General features: G+C 42.6%; 1 protein-coding gene across 3 annotated transcripts in view; it reads left to right on the plus strand.

Moving 5' to 3' along the window:
* Positions 1–10927, plus strand: part of AKAP12 (A-kinase anchoring protein 12) — a 30399-nt gene extending 19472 nt beyond the window's left edge. For all 3 annotated transcript variants that reach the window (XM_041423902.1, XM_041423904.1, XM_041423903.1), the window contains 3 exons: positions 1393–5120; positions 5882–7773; positions 8295–10927. In XM_041423902.1, the coding sequence (XP_041279836.1) occupies positions 1393–5120; positions 5882–7771 (5618 nt within the window). In that variant the 3' untranslated portion in view covers positions 7772–7773; positions 8295–10927. The remainder of the gene's footprint in view (positions 1–1392; positions 5121–5881; positions 7774–8294) is intronic.
* The last annotated feature ends 2102 nt before the right edge of the window (positions 10928–13029 follow it).

Below are 13029 nucleotides of genomic sequence, written 5' to 3' on the forward strand. Positions count from 1 at the left end.
GAAGAAGCACCCCTTAATAAAGGGAGAACCAGGCAAGAGGCAGTGAGGGACTTCTGGAGATCAGGTGTTCCAGCAAAGCAGGGCCAGCTGCCGAGTCAGAGACAACTTCAAGGTGGTTCAAATAAAAACCAAATCACTTAGGGGAAGTTGGTGATCACATGCTTTGTAAAGCTGTCTCCTCCTGCCTCTGGACATTGAAGTAGCACATGTACAGCTTAAAAGAAACAGACCATGTCTTCTTCTAGGGTGTTGCTGTTCAACATTGACTATATTAAAATAATTTTATTTTTTCGTCTTAGCACTCTAACAGGTTTGGTCAGGAGAAGAGTATGTTCCTTTGTGGCCTTGCACTTTTGCCTGTTGCACAAAGTCTAGGGTCAAGAACAATATTAAACTGAAATCCTGACAGCATCCAAGCCCAAGAATCTTTTGGTGTCTTGAATATGCCATAGATGTAATTTACAATGCCAGTCTCTGAACTTGAGTTGGCCAGAGGAGCAAAAATACTTAAAATATCCTGGCAAGACTGAGAGGGGGGCATACCAGTGACCTGAACGAAAAATACAGACTGTCCTCAAAGAAAAAATAATGCAAACAGACATGTGAGTAGTGGGGGATTTTACCTTCTTGCCATAGTAACAACCTCATTCATTCTAAGCAACGAGGAATTGCTGTAGATGGTGATGCTATGTATGTATTGAATTACATATATTGTATGGGAGAATGCCAAAGATTCATGATCTTCAAAGCAATATATTGTTACCTAACTGTTTTGTAGGGGTTATGAGTTTCAGAAAAACAGGTGATCTCCCATGGGCATTTTCACATCTTACTATTCTTTTGGGACAGAGCTGTAAAATAAGCTTTCTTTTTTTGTCATCATTTTAGGTCAACAGGCTTTTTTTGAGTTTTGTTTTGTTTGTGTACAGGTTTTTTTTGTTTGTTGGGTTTCCTCAGATGTGCCTGTCTGCATGGAAATATTTATTGAGCTTTGATTCAGGAATAATTGCATATATTATTCTGTATAGTCTGCGACAGAAATATTTTTTTTTACCTAAGTTCACTTTAAATTAAAAAAAAAAAAATACACAAACCACACAAAAAGAACTGGAAAACCAGGGTATAAAATAGGAGAATATAAGCTTGAAAGTTGCATTTGCAAATAAATTGTGGAAAGAACTGTACAATGCTATGAAGAAGGAAAATAGTTATAATAGTGATAGAACAGAAACTAATTCTTAAAAATGTACTAGTAGCATCTAGAAAAGCTACACAGATAATAATAAAACATGTATGTTTATGAAAATAGGTAATAATGAAAAATATATAGAGGTATAATATAACATAAAATTTAGAAGGAAATTAACTGAGGTTTTGTTGTTATTTAAACAGTTGGACAAACAGAACATTCCAGTGTAACTGTGAAGGAAGACACTGAAACTATGGAGACAAATCCATCTGACTCGGGCACCAAGGACAGTGTAGATGCCGAGAAGGAGGATGCTCATTCAATTAAGCAGTTGCCAGCTTTGGAAGAAGTTGCAGAAGACCAGGTGGCAGAGCCACAGTCTTATGATCTGGGTTTTAAAAAGGTTTTTAAATTTGTTGGGTTCAGATTCACAGTGAAGAAGGAAAAGACAGGAAAATCAGAACCAGTTCAGCTGCTTACTGTGAAAAAGGAAACACAGGTCCCTGAAGGAGCTGATGACCAAAAAGAAGTTGCCTCAGAAGAAACAGCAGTGCCTGAGGATGTGCCCTCTGCAGAAGACAATACCAAAGATACACTGAAAAATGAAAAAACAGAAGATGAATCTCCTAAAATACCAGAAGCAACTGAGAATTGTTCTCAGCCGGCTGCCTTAGCCACCGAAACTGCATCACCATTAAGAAAACTTTTTACTCAAGGATGGACTGGATTTAGAAAAAAGAAAAGTTTTAGGAAGCCTAAAGAAGATGAACAACAGTCTCCTGTGAAAGAAGAGGAGAAAGAAAAAGAGGAGACAATGTTAACAACTGAAATCAGTGAAAAGGAGGAGAAACCAGAGTCTGAGAAGCAAGATGAAGAGAGAAATGTGACAGCAGTAACTGTTGAAGCGCATGAAAAGGAGCAAACTGAAGGTGAAGTGCAGGAGTCAGAAAAGACTCTGGCAGCCACAGGAGTAGAAGGAAGTGAAAAGAAAGAGGCAGTCAAGCATGATGGGCAGGGACAAAAAGAGGACCCGGCAGCAGCAGCAGTAAAAGAAAGTGCAGAGGGAAAAAAAGATGATCAAGAAAGGAAACTGGTGGATGTTCCCGAAAATCTTGATAAAGAGGAAGAAAAAACTGAAGAAGGAGAGAAAGAAGGTGAGGTGACAGAGAAACCACTAAAAACAAAGTCAGTGGTACCTCTTGTCACTGACAGTGTGAACAGAGAATTGACAACATCCTCAGAAGGCCTACCTGTGGGAGAAAAACTGGAGTCAATGGAAAAGCATGAAAGAGATGACAGAACTGAAATAGCCTCTGAAGAGATATGTGAAACAGGATCTGTGGCAATGGAAATTTCTAGTGATCAGCTTAGAAAATCTGAAGGAAGAGAAGGAAGTAAACATGCTCTACTTGGGAAGGAGACATTAGATGAAAAAACAGAGGAAGGAGAATTAAAAATGTCACCCACAGCAGATGATGTTGCACAGGGAGAAGCTCTGGATAGAACTACAGAGAAGAAAGAAAGCAAAGAACATGAAACAAAGTCAACTCTGAGTGCTCCTGAATCGAAGTCCTTTTCTATTTCTGAACAATCAGTTGACACAGAGGATAATCAACAGTCAGTCAAACCTGCTGATGAAGGACTACAGGGAAAACCTGGTACAGATACCACTGATACTGTCAAACCAGATGAAACAACCATGGAAGTAACTTCTGAAGAGGCAGCTGGAAAGAGACCTCCAGAAAGTATCACAAATGAAGCAGAACTCCTGTCTTCTCAAGAGAAGACTAAACTACAAGGTAGCCCTTTAAAGAAACTCTTTACAGGTACTGGATTGAAAAAACTGTCTGGAAAGAAGCAAAAAGGTAAAAGAGAAGAATCTAAGTCAGGGGAACAGGGTGAACCAATTCAGCACTTGTCAGATTCCCCAGATAGCCCAGAGGAACAAAAGGGGGAGAGTTCTGCTTCTTCTCCTGAGGAGATGAATGAAATTCCCTCTTTGGAAAAATCTGAAGATGGAATGCAGGTCACTGAAAGTGAAGACGCCACAATTCCAGATGTGGAGCGAAAAAGAGAAAATGTTACACCTTGGGCATCATTTAAAAAGATGGTGACTCCCAAGAAACGTGTCAGAAGGCCTTCTGAAAGTGATAAAGAAGAAGAAATGGATAAGACAAAGAATGCTGCAGTATCTGCGGCTGAAAATGCTGTTGATGAGAATCAGGGAGAAATACAAGAAAATGGGATTGACCAGAAACCAGAGAAAATTACAGAAGAGCCCAAAAGAAAAGTTGATACCTCTGTCTCCTGGGAAACTTTTATATGTGTAGGTTCTTCAAAGAAAAGAGCCAGGAAGTCATCATCATCTGATGAAGAAAGCCAAAAAGTAGAAGAATCTGGACAGAGCAAAGAAACAGCAACAGACGCAGTTCTTACTAGCTCTCAGGAGAGTGATCAAGGACAAGGGAATTCTTCCCCAGAACAAGCTGGAAGTCCATCTGAAAGTGAAGGTATTTCAACATGGGAATCATTTAAAAGGTTAGTTACTCCAAGAAGGAGATCCAAAACCAGAATGGAGGAGAGAAGTGAAGACTCTGTTGTGGGATCTAGCCTGGAGCATTCAACATCTGATGGTGAGCCTGGAAAAGATGAATCATGGGTTCCATTTAGAAAACTGATGCCTGGGCGCAGGAAGAAAAAGTCAGATGGAAAGCCAGAACCGGCTCATCTTAAACAAGCAAGAGAAGACATGGCAGAAGCAGCTGAGGAAGATTCTGATGTTCCAGCTGTTGTTCCTTTATCTGAATATGAAGCAGCAGAACAGGAGAAAATGGAAGCTCAACAAGCAAAAGATGCTGAAGCAATGAGAAAACAAACCTCAGAGGAAGAGAGAGCAGAAAAGTTAGAGGAGACCCTAACTATGGGGCAAGGATCTGAAGGGCTGGTACATGCAGTTGGTGTTACCATTGTGGAAGAAGAAAGGGCAGTGAGCAGCATTGAGGAAAGGTCACCATCATGGATATCTGCTGCTCTGACAGAGTGCATTGAGCAGGTGAGAGAAGAGGAAGAGAAAGAAACTGAGAAAACAGCTGAACCAGGTGTTACTGTGGAGGATGCAGTGGTAGCTGCTGAGACAATGCCAGAGACTAGAAAAGATGCAAGTGATGACACCACAGCAAGTGAGCTGGAGCTAACCTCCGAAGCTGTGACTGCTCTGGAGACAGCAGAACCTTCCTGTGCTGAAGAAACCATGGAAGTGTCCCTTGCCGAGGAGACAACTGAGATGGTTTCTGCTGTTTCACAGTTAGAAACCCCAGATACTACAGAGGAAGCTACACCAGTTCAAGAAGTAGAGGCCACTGAACAAAATTTGAAAGAATTGGACAAACAGACGCAAAAAGTTCTTCATGAAGTTGCTGAAAGAGTAAAGTCAGATGTAACACAGATGGTTAGTGAACGAGCTGTGACAGAAACTATGATTACAACAGTACAGGGACTTGAGTCAGAAGTTAAAGGTGGTGCTAAAGATGGGAACATTGCCGGCCAGGAAACCGTTCTGCTTGAACAGTCCTTGGAAAAAGAACACAAAGAGGATGGCCCCCAGCAAAGTGCAGGGAGTATTCAGGGCCAAAACCGAGTTGAAGAGAGTGTATTACCTGAAGGTTCAGAGAAAAGTGAAATACCTTCTGCGATGGAAGAAAGCACAGATGGATGTCAAGGATGTGTAGAAGACCATAAAGAAGTAAATGAAGTGCAGAGGACAACAGAGGAAACTTTATCACATGACAAAGAGTTTCACAGCATCAAAGCTATTACTCCCAAGGAAGAGCTGTTAGCAAACCAGGAGTCTTCAGAACAAGAGAAACTGCCCGTTACAGAGTTGACACTGGATGAGACAAGAGATGAATGTGCTCCAGAGGGAAAGCCTGCAGTAAGTATTTCATATAACACAAAGGTTCATTTGTCAAAAGTAAAAGTTAGCAAGTGTTAGCTACTATACCTCGTTTTGAACCAGATGGTGAGTATATTACTGTCAAGGACCTTCCTTGTGTAGACTGAGACAAGTGAAGTTTATTTCCAATGAGAGATACACAGATGTTTGGAAGCAGCAGGCATTGCAGCTTGTGTGCAAGGTGAGGTGAATGTAATGCCTGCAGAAATGGAGTGGGAGATGGTGTGCATAGATGCAGAGGTGCTGAAATGATTGCCATTAGGGCTCCTGCACTGCGCAAAGTGACTGAAGATACTATATGAACACCTGAGATACAGATGTGATCCCTGTGACACCATACATGTTGGATGGTATCTTCAGTTGTAGGCAGAAACACAGGTGAAGCTGAGGTAACTCTGCAAAGGGAGGACACGGAAGCAACACCACTACCTCCAGCTTTAAATGCTGTAGTTACTGTGGCTGGCACATTCCTACCTTCTTCCCTACCTCCTCATCTTCTGGCTTAGTCTTCGTTTTGAGTGCTGCCTTCCTTTAATTAATTTTAAGGCTGCCCTTTGTTTAATGAGCTACATGTCCTCAGAAACAATACAAGCTGGGATCTTGGTGAGCTACTAATCCCCATGTCTTCAGCTTGTGCTCTTCCCATAACACTTCTCCTTTTGGGTGTTGCGGTTTTTCACCTAGAACAGGTCACTCCCTGCTTGTACCCTTTTTCACAGATCTGTTGCAATTCTCCACAGGTTCAGGACAAGCCAGAGGATGAAACCTCATCCCTGGGGCTTACAGCTGAAAAGCTTGAAGGAGACGGCAGAACGCTCACTGTGGGATCAGAGTGCACAGAAGCAGTTGTCACTGTGGTCGCTGTTAAAACTGAGAAACAAGATGGAATTCCTGACTCAGAAGAGCAAGTTTGTACTAAAGGAGTTCCTAGCAGGACACCTGCCCTGAGAGAGGAAGATGATGCTGTGCACAATGGAGTAAAAAGCACAGAAGTCACTGTTCCTGAGGTTCTGCTGGAGAGCAAGGGAAAAACCTCTGCCCTTCCTTCAAAAACAGTTGGCTCAGAAGCAGCTGCATATGCTGAGCAGAGCATGAGCAATGGGTCTGACAGGGATATAGCAGCAAAAGATTCTGTGCCCATCATAGAACCACAATGTGGAGACAAAACAACTGAAACCCCCTCCAAGAGTGGTGAATCCAGAGATGGAGAAGTGGAAGGTGCTGTGATCAAATCTGAAACACGGTTGGAGAGCACTTCCATTGTTGCTGAGGCTCCCGTGCAGATTAAAGCAGATGGGGCGTCTAATTTAGCATCGATATGTCCAGAGATTGTTGAAAATGGAAGTGCTGTTATCACTGATAAAAGTCCCAAGAAATGTGAAACACCCAGCAGTTTGGCTGGAGAAGAGACTGTGGGAAAAGGACTAGAACTTGTAGAAACCTTGAACTGTCAAGGTTTTCAGAAAGAAGATAAGAAAAATGAGGAATTGCTGGATGGAGCCAAAGAAGTATTTGAATATGGAAAACAGGAAGCTGTGAGACATGATGAATGTTCAACTGCTGTCCAGCAAGAGGAAGGCTCTGGCTCAGCCTTTCCACAGGCTCTGAAAACACCTGTGGCTCTAGCAGCTGCAGCAGGTGGAGAGCATGTTGTGGCAGAAACGGCAACACGCACAGATGTGACAGCCGAAACTGTAGAGCCCTTGGCAGCCACACCAGAGCAAATGGCTTCTGAAGAGGTCCCAGTTTCTAATACTGACTGTTCAGGCTGTGGCACTGCAGAGCTTGGTAGTGTGGAGGCACACAAGTCTAGAGTAACTTGTGCTTCCATGAATGGAGTATCAGAGGAGCAAGAGCAGGCCCAGAGCGCAGGGCAAGCTGAACACAATGGTATTCCTTCCAGTCACAGTCTGTCTCCCAGCCACCCAGAATTTCAGGATCGTGTTGTTCACTCTGTGGTCATAGAGTCCCAGAGCACAAAAATTGTATTGAATGCTATCCAGTCAGCTGTTCACAAACTTGCAGAAACAGAAGAGTCAGCTGCCCTTGAGTCAGAGGAGAGCATTAAGTCCGTAGGGAAAAGTCCATCAGATATAATTGTACCTGAATTTCTGGGAAGTACACAGGTAGATCAACAGCTTCCAGTGAAAAAGGAAGAGATACGAAGTAAAGAACAAGAGCTCAAGCAATCAGGAACAGTGAAAACTGCTACCTTAACTGTGTCTGCAGAAATTCATGCACCTGTGGAAAAAACAAAGGACACACCTTTAATTTCTGAGATGCTGAGAGATGGGCAAAGTCAGAATTCTTTAACAGTTGTGACAAGCCCTGAAGAAATTTCAAGGGGAAGTGTGAGACTACAGAAATCAACCCTAGAACTAAGTACTTCAGAAGATTCAACCAAAGACACCGTAGACATACACACACCAAAACTAAGGGAAAAAGAGGTTGGGTACATTATGGAAATCTCAGACCAACATACAGGACAGCAAACGTGCAGAGAAAGTGAAGAACAACCATATCATCCACCTGTGGAAGATGGGAAAACACAAATGTGGGAGGATGACAGTTGTCAAGAAGGAACATCTTGTGATAGACAAAGTCAGAACTCGGTGGCTCTGATGCCTTGAATGTAAGTAGCATTTTTAGCCAGTAATTTCTTTTTTTAAGATAGTTGTGAGGGTCTCTAACCTGTTCTCTCTAATGTGATGTGGTTGTTTGTTTTGTTCTTAATTATTTTGTTGAAGGGCTGCCCTCACTTCAGTGGCCTTGGACTTGGCCTGTATTTTGGTGTGGCATTTGTGGGAGGTAGTAAATGTATTTTTCAGTTTTCCTAGGTAGGAACTCACATGACACATTTAATGTATTCGATTTAATGTGCAAATACACTCTAACAAAGCTCTTTGTAAAGTCCTAAACGATGTGAGTATTGCCTTCCATGGTAAACCTGGAGTGCCTCACCTACAAAGCTCCTTGCACTTCAGAGGAATTTGAATCAGAAATTACAAATGCAGTCTCTCCCTAGGATATTTACTGCGCTTGCTTCACTGAGTCATAAGGCCTTTATCTCTGAGAACTGCTCGGGAAAATAACATATCCTTGAGAAAGTAAGTAGTCATTACTAAAGCTTTTTTACTGTCATCTTTCTTTCAGAAGCATCTGTGTGGCATGTGGAGAGATGACAGTCCTAGAGAACAACTGACAATCCTGCCACAGAACCAGGAGCTTTATTCACTACCCTTTATTCTTGGATGTTAACATCTGTTCTTTTGAAGACCTTGCCTTGTCATTTTTGTTAAAAACCAATGCCTTTAATATTGGCTGTATCCATACCTGTGTTCCATTTGAAGGTTATTTGTCTCTGCCCAAAATAATCCATTAAGACTGGAGATGCACCACTGAGTGACTGGGCAGACCACTAGAATTTTTGCCATGGTTATTACTGTCCCCTCATTTAATGTGTGTCCTGTCTGTCTAATTTCCTTGAATCCCTTCACTTGTCCCTGAATCTCCCTCCCTTCTTTAGCAGTCTCCCTTACCCCTCACATCTTTCCTAGCTGCCTTGATCTGACCTGTGAACGGCTGTAGGTGCTACTCAGCTTGTGTGTGAGGGGGAAGAGAAGGGCTGACTGATGAGAACACATGAGACTTCTGGATATGTCTGTCAAACAGCAGGAACTGGATCACGCACAAATTGTTGAGCAAGGTGCTCAAGTTTGCTGCCTTTCAGTCCCATTCAGGTATCTCTGTCCATCTTTCAGTTGTATTTGTGCAGGACTGATTCAGTCAGAAATTATATCTACAGTGTAGCTTTGAAAGGAGATGGAAAATACCCTTCCTCTGTTCCAGACTTCACGTCTCAGGACTGGACTGTAATGTATTGAATATTTATATGTATGTCTTAAACCCAGTTCTGATTTTAATGTAGAGCAATGATACTTCTGTACTGTTTAGGCATTCCTTTAAGTGAATATCGTAGAGTAGCCTGGAAAGGAAATTGATACTTATTGGAGCAGAAATTGATAATATGTAGTTTCCTATTTATTGTTCCAGGTTTTCCCCCTGTAAAATCTCTCAAAAAATTTGGCTGTCTTGCTTTGAATATTTATATGTATATCATAAACCCAGTTCTGATTTTAATGTAGAACTATGATATTTCTGATGACAAAAGGAGAGCTCTGACCTGACCCACTGCTCACTTCTACTTGCAGCCCTCCCTGGTTTCTGAGAACCCTCCAGACACCACCATTTCACTGTCACCTTGTTCTTGTGCCGCTGCCTTTGTATCTCGCCCCTCTCATTCCAAGCTGTGCTAATTTCTGGTCACTGCCCCATCTGGTGCAGAGCTTTTCCCTGCCCTATAATGTCTTAACATCTTTCCTGCATACACATGTCCTTCTTTCCCAATCCCTGCCTGAACTGTTTTCCCACCACACAATTTTTTTAAATTCTCCCCACTCCTGACAATTCTCTGTCTTTTCTGAGGCAGGAGTAGGAAAGAGGGAGGAAAAAAGGGACTTGGTAATGAGTTCTGCCTTGAATTTCAAAAAGCTGATGAGATTTTTGGGGTACTGAGGTCTTAAAATGCTTCATGAAAGGTGGATTGGACTGACAGCAGGTGAGACCAGAATGGGCAGGGTGATATAAAGATACTTAGAAGCCCCAAGACTGAGAGTCCTGGGATGTGTGTCCCCAACAGGAATTGGTCCTCTCCTTTGTTGTTTACATTAAAATCGAACAAGGGGTACAAGTCAGTACTTTCAGCTCTGATTTCCAAAGTGAAGGTTACAGATCACACATTGTGAAACCAATGCCCATCAAGTTGAACAATAGCTCACTCATACCTGTATAGTAATTTATTTTAAAATCAACTTTAGTGTACAAATGCTCTTGTTATGGCAGGTGCTGGCCTCTCCTCGAGGCTGCACGTCCAGCAAACGATGTGACTGATTGCACTGGTGTGATTGCACCATCTGGTGCTGCCCTGTATGGAAGCATCAAAAGATTTTTCCTTACCTCAGAGCGAATTATATAAATATTTAAAGCCAAACAATGTGGTTTCAAACAATCCAGTCTATCTCTGTCCATTGTTGGCGGCAGCTTTCCCCCTTAGCTTTGGGCAATTCCAAAAACCTCAGTTGACTTCCACAAGTTTAGGTTGGCTTGCAAGGTAATGATGCTCTTAATAACACCTTACAAGTGCAAACTTGGCTGAATTTGTACAAATTGTATACCTATGTACCTTAAGCCATATTGCAATAACTGCAGCAGGTAAAACAAAATAACAAAAGCATGACCTGTGTAATCCTGATTCTTAAGTTTGTAGCTCCAAAGCTGTTAATAATATGTAAAGTTACTTCTTGTCTGAACCTCATTTAAATAAAGCTAGCTTTACCACAATGTAAATTGTCTGTTGGTAGTAATTGAGCAGGCAAGGGCTTTTAACTTGCCTGTTTTCTCCATTAATCCAGGGCCTAGGATTAGCAATGCAAAAAACCTAACTATAAAACAAATACAAAATCTTCTTTTTATAACTGACAGCTAAAAAATCTGCTACACCCAAAACCACACTAATGGTGTAGGGAGCATGTCTCCACAAAAAAATACTACTTTGTTCCAGTGTATTGCTTTGGCCTCTGAAACTCTCCTTGAGACTGTGACTTCTGGCTTGTGCTTAAAAGCTTGAAGCTTTCTCTAATCCAATGTATTGGGTTACTAAATTTGATTTTGTGTTTTTAAGGTAGATTTCATTGATTAAATAAAATGCAACTACAAATTTGTTCTAACTTGTGTATGTGGTGAGTTTTTTTTCACCTTACTTAGTGTAAATTATTTTGTGATGGTTGCTTCACCTTCAGGGAGTTAGATTTGCTCCTGAGAATTCACGTTCAGGTTTTGATGTGAATTACAGAAGCTAATTACAGAATTAAACTATGATTTGGCTCTAAGTTTCAATAAAATATGCATATTTCAGAAGAAGTAAGACTAGGGTACTCCTGAAGACTGAAATACTTTAATGAAATTCAAGATAGAAAATGGCATTCAGTGAGCCAGAATGAAAAATTATAAAATCACATGCCTTGCTGGTATGACACAAGTATGGAAAACTCCAACAAAGCAACAACATAAATGTCCACAAAACCTTTGTTATAGATTAGCAGATTAAGGGTCTTAGGCTCATAACTGGTATCTTTTAGGCTCCCCCACTTCTGCTTAGCAGGGGTATACTCATGGCACCAGAAATCTGGGGGTGCCTGTTATTTATGTTAGCAGACCTTGGACTCGAAACATTAAGTTTTTCCAGCTGTTCATATCCTGTGGCTGAAGCTGATTAGCAGTGTTTGTATCTCAAGACAAATTCACACCTGAACTAGTTTTGTAATAATTGGTGCCTTCCCATCCTCAGCTAAAATGCTAACTCCGGTATCTGCAAATACTTGGTTGTACTGGTTGCAGGAAGTGCAGGGATATTGGAACATTGCACACAGCCTGTCGTTCTCTTGCTTTGGCATGGAGTCAGGGGGCTCACACTGCAGGGGACTGATCTCACTGTCCACTTTTGGCATCTGGAGGTACAAATTGAACCAGCATCTCCTGCTAGACATTGTGCACAGCCTCTGCTGCCCCGTTTGCAAGATTTGTGCATTTACAGTGGTTAGTGGAATCCCTGAACAGGCATCTAACTAGGGATTGGAGTCCAAGCCTCTTGCATCGCGAGGAAGTTTGTCTGCTGTTTCCTCCGGTAGGGTTGGTTTTTTTGGCAACAGCTCAAGTATCCTGCCTGTTAGCTCAGGCTATGGAAGCGGATCTGGCTTTCCCATGCAATCCAGAGCATATGGGAGGCAGCTGTGCTCACTGAGGAACCTGCACAGCTTGGATAAAGCAAGTGCTTGGGGATGGGCAAGGAGCTTTGCCAAAAGCAGAGAGGATTCCTGAGATGTTCCTGTCTGGGTGCTGAGCGCTGGATGTTTGTCATTCGCAGCTGCCACATGGGAAGGGAGCAGGCCTGAGGAGGCTGATGGCCTCACAAGGAAGGATGTGGCTTGGAATGAGGAGCAATGTGGAGCAGAAGGCCAGTGGAATTGGCAGCATAGGGTTTGGAGCTCTAATTTGGTGGGGGGAAGAATGATGTGATAAAGGAGGGGTGACTTTGCTCTGTGAACGTTTTGAGAATACTCCTGACAAGGTGAAACAGCTGCCAAAATACTAACACCTGGTACAGGGCTGGTGTCATCTCTAGCTGGGCACTGCATGTAGTCTTTACAAAAGTAAGAATTAAAGTCTGGGGTCTAGTGTCTGTTCTGCTTCAACATCCTCTTGTAAAAATACTATCAACTCATTAGAACAGGAAGAACAGTTTTAGGAAGCATCTCCTATTCCCCCTTGAAAATGACATCCACTTCCAGAGCTTGAAAAGGCTATGTATAATCATAGAATGATTGGGGACAGGTGAGACCTCGAAGACCGTGTGGTTCCAACCCCCTCTGCAATGGGCAGGGCAAGGAGTGAGGATATGATGAAATGAGGGGAGCAGAAGTCTGATATGCCACAGGAGCTGTGCCCTGGGGATGATCCCTGTGTCGCCTTGACCCTGTCCTCATCATCTGTTCTACAGATAGGCCTCTGTCCCTCCTACAAGGACAGGAAGGATACCCAACACAATGCCTTTTCTCCCAGCAGCTAGACAAGAGGGGATTGTGGAAAACTGCAAGGCATTTGCAAACCAGTTGCTGCCCTGGAAGGCAGACATTCCCAGGAAGCCTTCAGGAAGCAGCCTGGGAGCAATCCCTGCCTTCTCCCCAGCAAAAATGTTCCTCTGGGGGGCTCTTCTATGTCCCCTCAGCCTTGCAGTGCTATGGCCTCTCCCCTAGCCAAGCTGTCTCTGCTT

Source organism: Onychostruthus taczanowskii, unplaced genomic scaffold (assembly GCF_017590055.1).
Source record: "Onychostruthus taczanowskii isolate IOZ18803 unplaced genomic scaffold, ASM1759005v1 scaffold8, whole genome shotgun sequence".
NCBI classification, from domain to species: Eukaryota; Metazoa; Chordata; class Aves; order Passeriformes; family Passeridae; genus Onychostruthus; species Onychostruthus taczanowskii.